General features: G+C 47.7%; 2 protein-coding genes across 3 annotated transcripts in view; one reads left to right on the plus strand and one right to left on the minus strand.

Annotated features, from left to right (window-relative positions):
* The window catches only part of ADAMTSL5 (ADAMTS like 5), a 167,710-nt gene that overhangs the window by 14,846 nt on the left and 134,387 nt on the right, over positions 1–18,477 (plus strand). For both annotated transcript variants that reach the window (XM_068106601.2, XM_068106602.2), the window contains exons 3-4: positions 14,851–15,017; positions 15,117–15,180. In XM_068106601.2, coding sequence (XP_067962702.2) covers positions 14,851–15,017; positions 15,117–15,180 — 231 coding nt within the window. The remainder of the gene's footprint in view (positions 1–14,850; positions 15,018–15,116; positions 15,181–18,477) is intronic.
* On the minus strand, positions 1,654–14,925 carry LOC137420998 (uncharacterized). The gene is made up of 4 exons (XM_078772078.1): positions 14,798–14,925; positions 6,330–6,683; positions 2,161–2,208; positions 1,654–1,952 (listed from the first exon to the last, which is right to left on the minus strand). Exons 1-4 carry the CDS (start codon positions 14,829–14,831, stop codon positions 1,735–1,737), a joined length of 654 nt encoding a protein of 217 aa, XP_078628204.1. The 5' UTR covers positions 14,832–14,925; the 3' UTR covers positions 1,654–1,734.

The raw sequence follows: 18,477 nt of genomic DNA on the forward strand, positions 1-18,477 counted from the left end.
CCTTCCTCTTCTCCAATGGCTTGATCTCTGATCATCAATTTGGTTTCAGGTCATTCTACTCTGGACATGCTGGTTCTGCTATCTCAACAATGGATGGAGGTCTTCAATGCGAAACAGGAAATCAGAGCTGTCTCCCTTGACACATCATTTGCCTTCGATACGATCTGGCTCCCCGCTCTGCTCACCAAACTCTCCTCCTTTGGTATCCATGGAAATCTCCATGCATGGCTTGCAGACTTCCTCTCTGGTCGTAACAAACGTGTGGCCCTGAATGGTTTTCTCTCATCTCCTCTTCCTGTTGAGGCTGGAGTTCCCCAAGGCAGCGTTCTGGGCCCTGTGCTTTTTCTGATCTTCATCAATGATCTCTCCGACTCTCTGGAAAACCCTCTCTATCTCTTTGCTGATGACCCCACTCTGCCGCTCCATACCTCATCCCTCAGATCGGTAGTCTGCAGCCTCCTCATTCTCTGCAGACCTGGACAAAATCACAGACTGGTCAAACAAGTGGAACATGTCTTTCAATCCTGACAAATCTCACACTCTTACTTTGTCTCTCCGAAAAGACCGACGGAACAACCCTCCCATATACTTTTCTCAACAATCCTCTCCAAGAAGTTCTGTCACTCAAGGTTTTGGGTCTCACTATCTGCCATGATCTTTCCTGGGAAAACCACATTTCCAAGCTGGCCTCCAAAGCCAGTCGCCGACTGGGCATCCTCCGTCGTGCGAAGTCCCTCCTTGGCACACCTGAGATCCTCACCACATACAAGGCTTTCATCCGCAGCTCAATGGAATACTGCTCTCCCCCCTGGGCTGGTGCTCCTGCCTCACACCTAGCTTGGCTTCACGCGGTTGAAACCAAAGCTTTCAGAATCAATGGAATCTCCCGCAATGAAGCTAACTCCGAGGGCCTTTCACTTACTCACCGCAGGCAGGTTGGTGGTCTTTCTGTCTTCTACCGACTCCTCTCCAGCCTTGCTCCCCCAGCTCTGTCTGTGCTCTGTCCCCCTAATATTCCTACAGGTCGCACAATATCTGCCTGCAACCCTCTTATGGTTAAACTGTCAAAATCAAGACTCTCTGCTCACCTTCACTCTTTCATTCCTCTTTTCTCCCACCTCTGGAACAAACTCCCACCCCCTTTTCTATCCCACTCCTCCCTCCAGGTCTTCAAAACAGCTGTTCACCACCATCTCTTATCTTCCCCCATCCAAAACCTTGATCTTTTCTATCCCCTTTAATTTACCCCAGATCCACTTTTTTGAAATTCCGACTTCTTTCCTGGAAGTCCTAGCAGTGCCCATGTGTTTGTTTAACCACAAAAAAAAGAAAAACAAGTATAGATTTCTTGTCTTAAAAGACAAAAAGCCAACAGGATTCGAACAGCACCAGGCAACACCTAATACCCCTTCCTTAAATTCTATACAACACCATAGCAAACTTTCCAACTTGGTCCGTGTCTGTCACGATTTATTGCCTGCAGCGGCATTTTACAAACGCGTCTCTGGACATCATCAGATCAGCAGACTATCAATCGTAATCGATATATGTGCTGGGGACTGTTGGTTCTTGAAAACGTCTGCAGAAAACAGACCATAGCAAATTGTCTTTCACGTTTCATGTGTTGCGTCTGCCGCAATTTTTCACTGGGGAAGTATTTTGAAACATTTCTGAATAAAGACATAAAACTCGATGTCGAGTACCCTTAGTGTATTGTGTACAGTGCTATATGCCTCAGGTGTGTGTATGAAAACATGCCTTGCGTGTGCCGATGGGCAGGTGCAGGTGAATAGACTCACAAACATCCCACAGCATGAAGTTTTCATTTGGTGTATTGTGAAGATGTCGTTGCGTGCTTGCACGAAGCCATTGTGCACAATTCCAGGCAACTCCAGGATGCACATGTTCTTCCAGTTCCCCTCTCCTGGTTAAACTTCCAAAATCCAGGCTTGCTGCATGCACACATCAACTCCTTTGTTCTTCACTTCTCCCATCTATGTAATCGTCTTCAAGAGGCCGTTCTTTCCCACTCGCCCCACCAGGATTTCAAGCAGGCGGTGCACCACCACCTCGTGTCATCACCCATCCTGAATCATTATATTTATCACCCCCCTTAACACTCCCTAACCCAACTCTCTGGGAAGGCAATGGCAAACCTACCAGTATAACCCTTGCCAGGAATCTTCTTCGGCACCACCGATGCTCTCTCTGTAACACACCATGGTATATCAGAATCAGAATCCCAACTTTCTGGTTTCAATGTTTCCTCCCCTCCTTCCTCTTCTTTTCCTGGTAGTTTATTCCCTTGCTGCCACCCCATTGTCATATCAACCCTGCTCTTCCATGAGCCTTGCTCTTGTAAAGAAAATACCCAACAAATACAATATCTCTTTACCAGCTTCTTGAAACAAACTTTCATTCCAAGCAATGTCACGGGATCAGGACCGTTACGGAAACCCGGTGAAATGCTAAGGTATACTATCTTGGTATGGAATACCTTTTGGAAAGTCCTTTTGGGTCTGTTGGATGGGGCATACCCACCCACTTGTGTGGTGCTACATCTTCGAAAACCTATGAAACTTGGATGGCACCGTTTCTGTTTTGGATTCCACTGTTAGGCTGGATCTGCTGACCTGAACCAAAATCTAATTGTTCGTGTCACCTGGCCAACTCATCCACCAAGTTTTGTCGTAATCCGTCCACAACTTTTTGAAATATCGTGCTATACCGTATGTAGTTTTTGGCCCTATCTCTCATTGGTGAAGAATCTACTATACATGGACGAGGTGAGTGTGTGTGTGTGTGTGTGTGTGTGTGTGTGTGTGTGTGTGTGTGTGTGTGTGTGTGTGTGTGTGTGTGTGTGTGTGTTGTTGATTGGTATCTCCAAATGCGGGTGTGCACATTTGCGGATATCTCCAAACCAAGTGCGTGTGTGCGGCATGTTTTTTCTGTTGTTGTACCTGAGCATTCTGAAATGGAATGTGATACACCAAAATGATCGTTGGCTCTCTCTCTCTCTCCTTTCATTAGCTTTCTTCTCTTCCTTTTTCTTGTTCTATTTTTCCCATCTCTGCATCCATAATTATGAGATGGTTGTTTGTCTTAATTTGGGCTTTATTCAGTTGCATCTTCCTACTCCCCCCCAAACATACACATGATCATACATAACTGCCAAATATTGCCAAAACATGCTGATCCAAAACACATGATCACGCTATCTCTTCCTAAATGGTTGGACAGAAATTCCCCAAACTTGGTAGTTATGATCACCACGCGGCAGGAAGGTGCGAGAGCAGTACCATTTTTGGGTCCGCCCCCTGGGGCAAGATCAAAAGGTCAAATACTGAAAAATGCCATTTCGGGCACATTTTAAAACATTTTTAAATGAATTTTTTTATATGGAATCAATATTGGGGGACGCATGGAATAAGTAATGATTTTTTGGGGTTTAGACCCACGGTTCATGCCCATAGGGGTTTTTTTTCAAAATTCTAACTCAAAATTTGATATTGGGTCATTCCTGGTGGAACCTTTTGCCATATTTCAACCTTGCTTTAGGTGTGAAGTTTTGGGATTTGCGATTGTGCGCCATCGACTTCGCTCGAGTTCACAATTCCTGTACCTTTGTTGTCAATTGTCTCGGTGTAGATTCTGACTCTGCCTGGAACCTTGCTGTACATCTCTTCCATAATCTTCTCCATAATGTTTGCAATTAAGGGAATCAATTTTTTACATTATATGTACCCTGCGTAAGCACATCCTGTATGCGTCTGATCACCAATGCATGATCTTATTAACCCGCCAGCAAAAGTATCCGTCCCCAGTAACGGTAAAAGTTCAAGTTAATCTATCAATTTAAATTATTATTTCATGGACTTTGAAAAGGTTAATTGTGTTGTACTCTTGGTTTCACTCAGAGCCAAAGCTCTGAGCTACTTATACCGGTCACCACTAAATGGTGGTGCAACATCTGGCGGCGGAGGTTGGAGGTGGGATCCTTAACGTCCACCAACTAATGCTGGAAGATGTCACTCCCAATTTCGCATCCATCTGAGAGACGACAAACACATTGATAAATCAATGTCTGTGAAACACTGGCATGACATTTTATAGCTGGGCCCAGATTCGAACCCAGGCTAGACATCTTAGAGGTGAGATCTAACAATTCTGTTATTGAAATTTGTCTTTTGCTCTTACTTTCAAATAGCTTCTTTGAAAAAGGCATTTTTTGCCAAAGATAATTCACTTGGGGGGAAAAATGCCCCAATTTAAGCTCCTTGGCCCATGCAGCACCTTATCAGGAGCACAGGCCCTGAGTTAAGTTAGCATCAGTATTATTATTATCATTGTATGTGCTTCGAGTGAATTCATTTTCCTTGTCATTATCTGTTAAGAAATACTCTGCAGCACCGATTCCCACGATCAGTGTGTTGATAGTGCAAAAATATTGACATTTATTCTATTCTATCTCACCCTAGTTTCTCTCTCATGGCACATAAGGTGTGGATATAGGAGCTGGGGCGTTGGGAGTGGGAAAACAAAAAGGAGAAAAAAAGTGCGATTTTATCCTGAAATGATTTTCTTCCTGATCCTACTGTTGGTGAAAGGAAGGGAGGGTGAAAGGTGGTGCTGAGGTTGGATGCGGACCACAAGTGTTCCTCAAAATCTATCGGATCTCATGATAAATCATCGGTGATATTTGTAAGGGATATTTAACAGAATCCCAATCTTTAAAATGTTGTATATGAAGGCCACCCTTTTGAAGGATCAGCAAGATGGAAGTTTGAATGTGCCAGGTTCGGTTCATTATACAGAGTGTGGAATGGTGTCCCATAATGCATTGTTGCACCATACAGGTGAAAATTAAAAACGGTTTTATGGATACACATCGTGATATGTTTCAGATTTTATAAGATCAAGTTAATGCCATTCATGTGAATGATCAGAATTTAATTTGTGGCCTTTATCATTGCTGCATCCATCCAAACAAATGCCTGCAGTAACTGCTTTTCTTCTTTCCTCTGCGAATGGATGCTGCCAGTGGAGGCTTACAATAGGGCCAGAAAAACTGTTTGAATTTGACTTCTAATGTTTGAATTTAATGTAATTCCCCTGGTTTAATTATAAAGTCGCAATCCCCTTGTCCGTGCCAGTTCTTAGGTAATTCACCACCATCGCAGATTGTCCTCATCCAAAACCATGATCTTTTCTACTCTTGTTAAACCCCAATCCCTCCTACTTCCAAATTTTCAGTTTCCCCTCCTCAGAGTTTCCTTCTGTGTCCATCTTGTCTATCCCATGCATCCTCTCATGCTCCCCATTGCCATTACTCCCCACACACATTGTTCGCCTCCGTCTGTCTTGGCCTTAAGCCCTGCTGTTGGTGTTTCCCCTTTTTCCCCACTCTCTGCTGTTGGTGTTTTTCCCCTCCTCCTCTCTCTGCTGTTGGTGTTTCCACCCTCCCCCTCTCTCTGCTGTTGGTGTTTCCCCTTTTTCCCCACTCTCTGCTGTTGGTGTTTTCCCCCACCCCCTCTCTCTGCTGTTGGTGTTTCCACCCTCCCCCTCTCTCTGCTGTTGGTGTTTCCCCTTTTCCCCCACTCTCTGCTGTTGGTGTTTTCCCCCTCCTCCTCTCTCTGCTGTTGGTGTTTTTCCCCTCTTGCTGCTGTTCCTTTTTTTATTCTGTTGCGTCCAGATACGTTACGTGTGCTGGTACTAGCTCTTCCACGAGCCTCAACTATGTATACACAACTATCGGGACGCCTCTCCATGGTGGTTGTACCCTCCTCCCCTCCGATGTAGGTCGGGGGCCAGACCTTCCCCATTCTCCCTTACTGGCCAGATTTGTCATGGCAGCACGGGTCAAGGCCAGAGTGCCGATTGTTACCCATTGAACGACCCTTCCCCTCTTCTCTCTCTCTTTCTCTAACCCTGTCGTGGCACTGACTTCGTGAATGCGGAGGTACACCATCCTGGATGTGGGGGATCTCTGGGTCACTCCTGCAAGATCGATCGGCTGTCTCCGTGTCGCGGGCTTGTTCAAGAAAACTGTCCAGGGCTATACAACAACAACAACTATGTACACAAAAAAAAATCCATTCCCATCACTGTATAAACCCTCCTTCATCCACATTTCCCTCTTTTCCTCTGACGTTCCTCAGTATACCCTTTTCCCATGGCAGTTAACAAACTCTTATCGGCTTAGAGTTGATAAAAAAAAATCCATTGCTTAACTCCAGAAGCAACTTCTTCTGTCCTGATACAATAATTAAAATGCATTTCATAGAGGGGGTTTGATATATATGTGAATGCTTGTACCCATTTGCACCTACCGTTAGGAAGCTGGGTGCGGGTATACTGAGCCAAGGGTGGTTCGCACCTTCCACAACCCAAAACCACACCTTGGTAGGGCCAGGACCTCAGGAATTCTGAAACCGCTGGACATTCGTGGAAAAGACTGAACCAGGTGTAGCTTCCAGAAAATTCCAGTTGAGCATCATCACATGCTCGATCTTTCCCTGACTCCTCCTTTGCTGAAAGTGTGTTTTTTGTACATGGCAAAGATAGCAGCCTGCCAGGGTGAGGAGATAAAAGGATTGTCGACAGTTTGGGTTGATGCGATGCAGACTGCACTGGCAAGTCAACCATGAGAAATGAGAAATATTCTGACAAAGTTGCACCAGAATCTAGGAAAGGGAGGCAGTACGAGGTCAGGAATAAAAATGTTAAAACAGGCAAATAAACATTTGAAAAATAAACTTCTAAAAGTAGAACTTCTCCCCAAAATAGCACATCTCAATCATTTTAGCTCAATTTCGAGGATACCGACTGACCCGAGCTGCAACGCGAATTATCAATTTATCCTCTCCACCGATGGGTGAGCGAATGATTAATTGGACCAGCTTAGTGTCTGGACCAACCACCGCCTTCCTCAATTCCACACCATGCGGCATCTGCTAGGTGTGAACTCCAGAAACAGTGTTGAGTTTGTTTGTGGTGGATGTGCGAGCGATGTGCCCTTTGCTCCGGATGGATTCTTGGTGCAATTGTGGTATTACCTTCCATTTCAGTGTGATTAGCTAAAATATACTGTTATATGTTGTGTTTGTTAACTATTTTGATGCTCGAGAAATTAAAACTGCAAAACTCAAGTATATATAACTGGAGTTCATAGAATACCTTACTTCGTGCTGTCCTGAGAAGAAAGGACATGGGCGGAGACTAAGAGCGGCAAATTTGATTGGTCGTGATGATGTAAAATGCCGTAATATTTTGTCCAAGTACTGCTTAACAGAAGGTTTTGAATGAAAGTGGCAAAAAGCGATTTGTGTTCTAAAGTGTTCAAACATATAATTTAATTTAAATAAAATAAAGATTTTAAAGGTTGTAGAAAAAAAAATTGGGAAGTTTACCGCCATTGATGCAGCATCTTTTACACCACCTTATTTAACGTGTTACATTAGTTTTTTCGTGCCTGGTGTTTGGGTCCTTTATGACGTCCTTAAAAACAGTAAACCTTCCTCTTTTGAATGATTTTCAATTTTGTTTGACTGCCAGACGGGCGGACAGAGTAAAAAAAAAGTATCTCGCTCCAGAAAAAGTATCTCGCATGCGCGATCTGGACAAATTCAGAGCCAAAGTATTGCTAGACTTTCCGATTCGTGCTCCAATTTGCGTTCAAAATGAAACATTCAATTGAAATTAAGTAATTCCTCAATCATAAACCGATGTTTGTAGATGGACAGACAGACAGACAGACAAAGTGAACCAATGGCTTGATCCCGCTTTTCGCTTCTCGTGCGCAGAATAATAACAGTAATAGTAATATGAATTCCCTCACAAGGAACTTTAACACAGGAGGTGGTCATTAGGCCCATCAAGCTTGTGCAATATTTGCCAACCTATGGCTGTTTGTCAGTGTTCTATCGTTTTCAAATGTTGAGCATCAAGCAAGGAAGCAGCACATACCATTTTAGTCTTTTGTATGATTCAGCTGAGGTTCAAATTTCTGACATTCATTTCCATCACTCTTCTCAACCAGTCACTTTCATCCTTCCTCAACACATGACCAAACCATCTCAACCTGTTTCTCTTCACAGCATCAATCACAGGCTCTATTCCCATAATCTTTCGCAATTCATCATTTGCCTTCCTCTCTCTCATCGATACTCCACACATCCACCGAACCATTCGCATTTCCACCCTTTCCAGCCTTCTTTGCTGCTCTACGTTCATTACCCATGTCTCGCTCCCATAAATCATAACACTTCTCACACATGCAGAATACAGCTTTCCCTTCAGCTTCAACGACACTCCCCTCCCCGTCAGCACGCCACTCAGTTCCTGAAACTTCTTCCATGCACATCTCACTCTAGCAACCGTTACCGAGTCTGATCCACCTTCTCCATTCAGCATGTCTCCGAGGTAGCAAAATGTTTTCACACCTTCCAGCTTCACGCCGTCTCCAAGATCCAACTCAACATTTCCTCCATCTGCAGCTCCCTCTGTGCACACCTTACTCTTGAATGTAGCTGCCACACTGGTTAATGACTCTCTCAGACCACTACATTTTTGATGAACCCACTCAACGCACATTGTATATTGAATGGAGTTCACTCCGACACCCTTCCTACACACAGCACACGACCACTTCCCAGTTCTTTTCACCTCACCACATGCTTTACCACTTGCCATCACCTTCGTCTTTCCGATATTCACCTTCAGACCTTTTGTCTCCATACATTCCTTCCACTTGTTCATCTTCTCCTTCAGTCCATCCATACTTTCTGCAATCAACACCAGATCATCTGCATACAACAACTCCCACGGTAAACCCTCCTTTTTTATTTGCTAAAACAATAAGCTGTTAAAATGAGTTCTGGACTTGGTGCTGTAAGGTTAGAGCGTCCGCTCTGAGTCTGGGATGTCGGCGGTTCAAACACTGGCCGAGTTAGACCAAAGACTTAAAAGATGGTACGTGCTGCTTCCTTGCTTGATGTTCAGCAGTTAAAGAATAGAGCATGGACAATCCCCATAGGTTGGTATCCATGGGGCGAGGAAATGGCCGCTGTGTGCGGCGAGAAGAGTGACTCCATTGTTGTGACGTCGCTGATACCCAGAGCATCCCAGAAGGTGATGGAACTTCCGCTAAGCTCAGTGGCTGTTTGTCTCGTCAGTATGTCCATGTGTGTGTATGTGTGATGTGGTGATGTGTGAGTAGCAGCTCCATTGAGCCTTCGCCCTTGTATAAAAAAAACACACTCGCATCCCTCGCCCCCTCTTTCGACACACTCCACTCTGCTGATAAAGAAACAGAGCTAGGAGCCAGAAACTCGTGAGTTGATTCATTGTTTGAGTTCGAAAGGTTGACCCTTCAATGGATGGAGAGGGTTGAATATCATTGTCAGAGAGAGAGAGAGGGAGAGTGAAATAATCTTTTGACCAGATGCACAACTGTGACAATGTCATGTTACCAAACTTGCATGGATCCTGGGCCCAAAAAAGAAGCACAACAGTATTTTGATTTGTCAGAACATCCACACCACTAACATGTGGGATGCATTACAGAAAATAAATCTGACAACTGTTGCTCAATGCTCCTTAATGGTCTAAATTGAAGGGATTAATAACTTCCTAAAAACCCTCAAGGAAAGACAAAATGTGAGCGATAAATTGAAATAATATCGAATTGTCCAATCATGTCATCAGGGTTCAGAGGATCAGGGCAAGCGTCATATAGCCATTCGTGGGCCGAACATTGTGGCACTTGCAAATAAATAAATAAATGTGTAAATGAAGAAAATTATTGGGATATTTCTGATATTAAAAATATTGGGATATTTAAACTGATCGTTGGGATATTTCTGTGTCCAAGTATGTAAAGTGAAAAACAATTAACGATTAGATTTTGGTGTTCTGAAGTTTTTTTTAAACATACTACTGTGGCGGACACAAAAGCCCACTGGCGTGGTGACATCATTCCGCGCACCAAGTGGGCGGTGGCCACGCCCGAGGTGTAGGCGTGGCCTCATGATATACACCGGGCGCGCAGCCCGGAGCGCGCCAGTGTTACAGTGAGCTCCTGAAATAAAGACGCTTATAAGTTACCGCTTGTCCGCTTCCTCCTTGCTCGCAAGCAGCGCGCGTAACGCCGCGCTTTACTGGTGACCCCCTTGACGTTGGATCTGCCGGAGCGATCCTTCCACACGCGACGCCATTGCCATGGCCAACTTCATCAAACTTCCCGAATTTTGGGAGGCTCAGGCCGAAGTCTGGTTCGTCCAGGCCGAAGCCCAATTTCAGCTTCGGCGCCTCACCGGCGATGACACGCGCTATTGCCACGTCGTCGCCTCCCTCGGGCCCGGCACGGCCGCTCGAGTTGTGTCCGTCCTTCGCCACCCACCGGACGGCCACAAGTACGAGGCACTCAAGCGGCTACTCCTAGCCACGTTTGGCCTCACGGACGACGCACGGGCCGACCGCCTCCTGGATCTCCCCGAGCTCGGTGACACGCGCCCGTCGGTCCGAATGGACCAATATGCTGTCACTGTTGGGCGACGAAGCCCCCGGTTCTCTATTCCGGGCGCTTTTCCGTCGCCAACTTCCAGCGCAGGTTCGCCTCGCGTTGGCCGGGACCGGGCTAACGGAACCCCGAGCATTGGCAGCCGAGGCGGACAAGTACTTCTCCGCTTCGGACATGCGGGCGAGAGTCGGCGTGGCCGTCACGGCCCTCGTGGCTGATGCTGCTGATGCTGCTGCTGATGCTGCTGATCCACAGCATCAGCTTATACAGCATACGCAGCATGCTGATACGCACCTCGTGACCGCCGCCACGCCCCGCCCACCGCCGCGGTGAAAACCGCCACCGCGGGGAAACCCGCCAACTCCACCGGCCTGGCGGAGCCAGCCGCGCTCCTCCAGCTCCACCACCTGGTGCTGGTTCCACGCCAAGTTCGGCCACGAAGCTCGGCAGTGTCATCCGCCATGCTCCTTCAACAGGTCGGGAAACGCCTGGGCCGGCGCTCAATAGTGGCGATGAGCGCCGGCCGTTCGAGCAGCCTGCTGTTCATAACGGACACCTTCTCCGGGCGCCGTTACCTGTGCGACACGGGAGTGCAGGTGAGTGTCGTTCCCGCCGGCACGTCAGACAAGCACGCCGCGGGTGGGGGCCCCGCGCTGCTTGCCGCGAACGGGACGCCCATCCATACGTATGGAAAACGCTGCCTCTCTCTGCGGTTCGGAGGGCAGGTTTTCCGATGGACGTTCGTCACCGCCGACGTGCCCATGGCACTGCTTGGCGCGGACTTCCTGTGCGCTAATGGGCTCCTGGTTGACGTCAAGCGCAGACGTCTTGTCCAGGCCGAGACGTTCAGCTCGCTCGCTTGTGCGTTGCCCAGCTCAACGAGCGGCTTGCCAAGCGGCTTGCCGAACGGTTCGGTTCCGGCCACGTTGGTCTGTACGCTTCCGGCAGCGGACGCATTCACCCGCCTCCTCGCCGGCTTCCCGGCCCTCACGCGGCCCACCTTCTCGGCGGGGGCCGTCAAGCACGGGGTGGCCCATCACATCCCCACCGTCGGGCCACCGGTCTACGCCCGGGCACGCCACCTCGAGCCGACGAAGCTGGCGGTGGCAAAAGCGGGGTTCGCTACCCTGGAGCGACTCGGCATCGTTCGGCGCTCAGAGAGCGCTTGGGCGTCGCCGCTGCACATCGTGCCGAAGCCCGGCGGGGGATGGCGACCGTGCGGGGACTATCGCCGTCTCAATGACGCCACGACTCCCGACCGCTACCCCGTCCCCCACATTCAGGCCAGAATGGCAACCCTATAGCGTTCACATCACGCAGTATGACCGATACTGAGTGTCGCTACGCTATGATTGAGAAGGAAATGCTCTCAATCGTCCATGCAACAGAAGCATTTCACTACTATATCTTTGGAAAATCAGTAGTGGTATCTATCTATAATTCCAGTAATCTCTGTCTGTACGTTTGTCTGTGACCGCTGTTTCTCGACAACCACGGGTCCGATATACTTTTAACTTGCCAGGTATATTGCTGGGGACCCGAGGATGTGCCTTTTCAAGGTTTCATATTAATCGGACAATTACTTACCGAGCTATGTCCAAAAAACGATTCAACCAATCAGAGAGCAGCGAACGATCGCGTGTGCCGAACGTGGCGGGCACACTCTGCCTCGGATGGCACATTTGAGAGCGTATTCATTTATTTCACGTTTGCAAACTATGTTGGCGTTAAACTATGTTTTACAACTAATAAAAACGAATTTGCGATTCATTCGCTTTCCTGCGCGTTTGTGCACGCGATGGCGATTTCTTTACCAAACTCCGGAAGCCGTTCGCTTTGGACCAAACCATTGCATGTAAATAGAGGGGGGGGATTGTCACCACTCGCAAGCCGTTCGCTTTGGACCAAACCATTTCATGTAAATAGAGGGGGGGGATATAATTTTAGATATAGATATAGTACGGGCATGCCCTAGTGTATATAATGACCATAAACCCCTTGAGGAAATCTTCAAGAAGCCTCTCCTATCTTCTCCCATGCGTTTACAGCGTATGTTGCTCAAGCTTCAACGGTATGACTTGGAGGTTAACTACTGCCGTGGTTCTGAGATGGTGCTCCCCGACACATTGTCCCATGCACCTCTACCGGACACCGACTCAGAAGCTGGGAAAGACCTTGAGCCTGTGAACATGTTCCAGTTCCTTGCGATCACGAGTGGGAAATACCTCGAAATCCAGGAAGCTACTCTGAGTCAAATGAGCCTTCTCTGCGGTGTCATTGCAAGTGGATGGCCTGACTCCCGAAAGGAAGTCCCAGCACAGGTCCGTCCGTACTTTGACTCCAGAACGCAATTGGCAGTCTCAGACAGTGTTGTCTACAAAGGCATGCGCCTTGTCATCCCGCCAAGCCTCAGACCCAGAATGCTGAGCTTGATTCATGAATCGCACCTCGGAGTGAACAAGTGTAAGCAGCGTGCTCGCGAGGTCATGTATTGGCCCTCAATGAACTCTGACATCGAAGAAACTGTACGGAATTGTTGCAAGTGTGCAGAGTATCAAAGCGCTCAGCAACGGGAGCCTCTCTTGCTGACTTACACGCCTGATCTTCCATTCATCGAAGTTGGAAGCGACGTTTTTGACTTCGAATCAAAGCAGTATTTGCTCACGGTCGATTATTACTCCAAGTTTGTGGAGGTGGATTGCCTCAAGGACATTACAGCTCGCTCTGTAATCGAAGCTCTCAAGCAGCAGTTTTGTCGACATGGTATTCCAGAGAAGCTGCGAAGCGATTCCGGAAGTCAGTACACGTCAGAGGAATTTTCTCAGTTTTGCAAAGAATATGGCATAACTCACGACATTGTGTCCCCCAAGCACCAACGTGCCAATGGAGAGGCAGAAAGAGCGATCCAGACAGTGAAAAGGCTCTGGAAGAAGTCAGCAGATAAGTACTTAGCCCTGCTAGACTACCGCACCACTCCACTTGAAGGAATAAACTTGTCCCCGGCTCAGCTCCTAATGGGAAGACGCCCCAGAAACACACTGCCTTGCAACCGCACTCTTCTCATGCCTGCGCGGTATGACCATCACCTTGTGAGATCACGCCTTGACACACAGAAGGAGAAACAAAAATACTATCATGACAAGCCATCTATGTCAGATTTGCCACCGCTCCAGCCGGGAGACAGTGTTAGGATGTTGCCAAACCCGGAGGCCAGGCATTGGATTCCGGCTGTAGTTGAGGCGCGCCACAACAGCCCCCGGTCATATTTGCTGAGGACCCCAAACAATGTGTACCGGCGTAACAGGCTCCATCTCCGCAGAGTGCCTCATTCAGCCAATGTTGGCCCGGTGGGAAGTCAGCCACTCTCTCGCTTTTACTCTTCCCAGGACATGAGGGACTTCCCTGATCCCACCACTCAACAGGACACCCCAGTGGGGAACTGCTGCAAGTCCCCAAGTCCAAGTGAGCAAGCATCTGAATCCCAAAGTCTCCCAACAGTGTCATCGCCTCGAGCCACTGCATCTCCCAGAAATACCAAGTTCATCACAAGGAGCGGCAGAGCGGTTAACCCTCCCAGACGTCTGGATCTTTAAATTTTAAATCAATTGATTCACGTGATCTGAATGTTATGCTGTTTGTTAATTAATTCAGTGTACGTTTTACTTTATAGAGTTATTTGCTTTGCTGGTTTCCTTTAAAGTGGCTTCCTTGAAAGAAAGGAGGATGTAACGTATTATTCTGACTTGTATTTGCATTGTTGTTGTGGTTTATCGGACGCGCTTATTCGTCAGACACGAGTGAATCATCACCGCGTCAATAAACGCGCTTTCCGCTTCCGGCACGATGGAGTCTGCTTGAGTTCGTTACAGACAGGTTCGACGATATGTTCGGCTTGAACGAAATTGGAATTAAAATGGCGGTGTGCGGAGTCAGCCACTGTACCGCCGTAATGACATCAGACGTAATCACATCACACTGTCATGTGACCAAATCCTCAGCTCTGATTGGTATACGTTTGAGGGGACATACGGACGGACAAACACTGTCCTAGATGGCTTTGCCCTATATAGGCTACACCATTAAAAGTGTTATGTAATTTTTGAATGTCTCCACATTGGGGGTGAGAAATCCGTGACCATGTGACGCATAGCTCGTTCTGATATAACCGTGGGGCGCGTCACATGGATGAGAGGTGTCGAGTTAATTATTTAATAGCGCAATGTCATTTTTTTCTTTTGTTGTTGTTGCATTAAATGTGTTTCCCATTCGGCCCGCTACCGGATGTCGCAGGTTGTGACCAAAGTGCGGTCATTCTTGTCCAACAACCACAGGCAAGTCCCCAGTGGAGCCGTTACAACATTGGAAGCCATTTGGTATCGTCACAGTTTCACCGGGCGGCATCTTCGGGCGGACAGTGGAGCAACTGGGCAGCTTGGAGCGCTTGTTCGATGACGTGTGGAGGAGGTGTATCGACACGGGATCGTCGCTGTCTCTCACGGTACGTTTTTCATCATAATCACTTTATGACATCATTACGACATTGTCTGCTCAAAATCATCTGGTTATTCCTCTCATGGAATGTCACGTTTTTGTGCAGGTTTCTGGGTACCGGGGTCTGCCAAGGAGTTGAAAGACAATATCGTGCTTGCAACATTAATGAGGTAAAAACGAAGCACCTCATCGAGGTTAATTGACTTTCAAAAATGTCTGTTTTTTTTTTTTAGCAACTACAATTATTGACACGTTCTCATTGGGGTCATCCGGGTAAAGCTAGGCCTAAGCCTTTCACGAATCGGCTGGCCCAGCCTGATGTTCGACCAAGTATAGTTATGGCGGGAATTTGTACTTTGTTCATGGTGCTGGTGATAACTCATGTACTCTTATCGAAGGACGTTGTGAGATCTTTAACATCCACCAACTAATGCTGGCAGACAGGATGCCCAGCTTAAACGTCTATCCAAGGGACGGCGCACATTGATGGCTCGCCCTACCTGCGTAACACCTGTGACCGGGTGACGACTTGAATTTATACCTGGGTCGGTATTCAAACCCAGGCTACGCAGCTCTGGGCGAGTGTGCGTACCTCTCGGCTTGTCCTGCCAGACTTCATAACCACCGTGTGCAATCTAGATTGAAGTAGATTTAACAAAAATCCCCACAGCATAGAAGTTTGAACAGACAGATATCTACAATTAATTAATGAGAGAGGAAATATAACAAGGTAGTTTGTGAAGAAGAAGCCTTCCTTGCTCACACATTAACAACAACGAGCAGTCAGATGTTTTTTTTGTTTGAAATAAGTGAAACAGGCAGACAAATGGCAATGACGTACTTCCGGCGGGTGAAATGTGAACACAAAATAATAAAACAAATCGTCTTACCAATAGCAGAAAATCGCACCCTCTTCTTCCCTACGCTTCCATTTCCTTATTTGTTGAAATGTTGAACCTTTAGCTGATCAGTAAATATCTGACCACTACAGGTAGACAGCCCCACATACCGACGGCTCTTAAAAAAAAATATATATATTGTTATGAATTTGGTAGAGCAACATCTAGAGCTAGGTAGATCTGAATAGGTAGGTATTCGGCTGTCGTGACAGGGACTCTACATGTAATAAGTTCTTGATGTTTAGGCGTTTGTCGGGGGAAGATGTATGATTGTGGACCTACCTGGAGGTTCGAGTGTTAAATAGTGAGGGATTAAAGGTAACGCCCCTGTGAGTCTCACCTAGTAGTCAAACCTTTGTCCATTATGGCACTGCAAACCACATAAACATTAGTTAGGTCCTTAGCGCAACATTAAATAATTCCTTTCCCTGACAATGACTTCGGAATAAATGGACAGGAAACCAGGCCAAAAACACCGCCACAATTGGCCGCCACCGTTTACACCTCCAAGGCCTACAAACCTCGCCTGGCACGTGTTATAACACAAGGACCGCGGGGTCGGGGACGGGAGATGTCAGGAGTAGCATGCCGCAGAGGGCGTGACCTGGGCGAGCCGGCGAGTTGGGAGGCTATGATTGGCTGAGGAGTGCGCCAATGTGACGTCATCGGCCAGAGATATTAGCGACGTTCGTGGGCAGTTCGCAACAGTTCGTGAGCAGTTCGCAACAGTTCGTGAGCAGTTCGGAGCAGTTCGTCGGAGTTGGCAGTTGGCACCGAACAGTTGGCACTTGGCTGCCAGCACTCCCAAAAGAGAGTCGAGTCAAGTGGAGTTCGCTTGCTTTGTGCAGCTTACGTTGAACCTTTGGTGCACGGACCTTGTGGAGATCGACCTCGTGTGGAGCCGCTGGCCTGCGTCGGACGCGTGGTGCTTGGAGCGAGGCCTTGTGGAACTTGGAGCGAGGGACCTCGTGGTGTGCGATCGGGGCTTGTGGAACTTGGAGCGAGGCCTCGTGGGTACATCGGGGCCGAAAGGAGCCGGGTGTTGGACGGCGGTCACCAAGACGACAAGGACGAGATAAGGCCGTACCCGCGAATACACTGTGCATAAACCAAAAAGACGTGTTATTTTCGTATTCACCTCCCTCGTATCGTGTTTGATATCTGTTGTGTCTGGGATCCCAATTTAGGCTTATTCGATTTATTAGTATTACCGGCGCGGGCTTTTTCACTGTCTTTACTTATAAATAATAAATCCTTTTATTATTTTCTGTATATATCTGAACGCAGTTTTCCTGGGTGTTTCATTTTAGTAGATAAGGCGGCGGGCGGAGCTTTGCTGTGTCCGCCATTCCGCGCGTTTAACTTTGTGTTGAGCTTTAATCCGCCATTGAGTTTTCGCCTCGGGAGTGTAAAGTCTCGCAAATCGGCCATCCGTAACTGTGGTGTTAATCACGGTTGCGTAACAAGTGGTGTCAGGAGTGTAGGATTTGAACCCGTCGGACAAATTTTTTTTGTCCGCGGCGAGACATCGACACGGTCGGGCGTACATTGCGCCCGACGTTCGAACGCAAAATTTTTATAGGCGAGGCGGAGAAATTTAGTAATCAATTGGGCATACGGAGCGCGATATCGCGTCTTCGTCAAATTTAAATTGTGTTTTTGGAATTGAAATAAATACGCGCGCGGGGAACGACCTTCCGAAAAGCGGATGTCGGAGGTCGACGAAATGGAGGTGCGTAGCGAGGCCTCCGTCAGCGTTGGGAGTGAGCCAGAAATAGGGGAGTTTGATGCAGAGGTGAGCCTTGGAACCTCCCTCGTCCCGAGCACCAACTTATGCCCCTCCCCTACCGGGGAGTCGGGAACAAATGGGACGGCCCCGAGAGACGACCAGGCTTTAATTAAATTTTTAAAGGAATTAATGGATGCTCAGGGTGAGCGAAACCTTGCAGAACTTCGGGGAATAAATGATAAACTTGATGGGCTGGCAAACAAAATGGGAAAGCAGATGGGAGACATGTACGCACAGGGTGAGCGAAACCTGGCAGAAATTCGGGGAAGAAAAAATAAAATTGAAGGGATGGAAAATAAAATGGAGTCGCAGGGGAAGGAATGGAGGGAAGGACTGAAGGACATGAGTGACCAAATTAATGGATTGAAAGGGGAATGTTTCCCACATTCTGGCCTGGTTGTTTATCGGGACCGTGTGGATGTCACAACACCCCAACCGGGGGATGAATTTGGAATTGTGCAGCACCAGGGCGGTGGTGCGGAGCAAGAGGGGGTAGAGTTTTTGGGGGTCCGTGCAATGGAGCCGGACCAGGTATTTATTGGGGATATTGATCAAAGCTTGGCGGGGCCAGGAATGATTTGTAATAATGAGGATGATTTGATCCAGCGGCTGGAGACCTGTGACAGTCCCATGGAGGTAGAGCTTGTTCAGGCCCAAAGGAGCCTGGGTGATGAGGTGAGTTGGTCCGAGGAGGTGGTTGGAATGACCGAGGGGATGCTCACCGTACACTGCTATTTGGAAACAGAGGCTCCAAAATTGGACAACCAGTTGGGGGAGTG

The sequence above is a fragment of the Myxine glutinosa genome, chromosome 2 (assembly GCF_964187855.1).
Source record: "Myxine glutinosa chromosome 2, kmMyxGlut1.1, whole genome shotgun sequence".
NCBI classification, from domain to species: Eukaryota; Metazoa; Chordata; class Myxini; order Myxiniformes; family Myxinidae; genus Myxine; species Myxine glutinosa.

Coding starts and splice junctions, on each gene's coding strand:
- LOC137420998 (XM_078772078.1), bottom strand. CDS start 14,831: ATGACCGCACTTTGGTCACAACCTGCGACATCCG. Junction 2,209..6,329: donor CCGCACCCAGCTTCCTAACG/GTAGGTGCAAAT, acceptor GGTGTGTTACAG/AGAGAGCATCGGTGGTGCCG. Junction 1,953..2,160: donor TCCTGGCAAGGGTTATACTG/GTAGGTTTGCCA, acceptor GTGTGCATGCAG/CAAGCCTGGATTTTGGAAGT.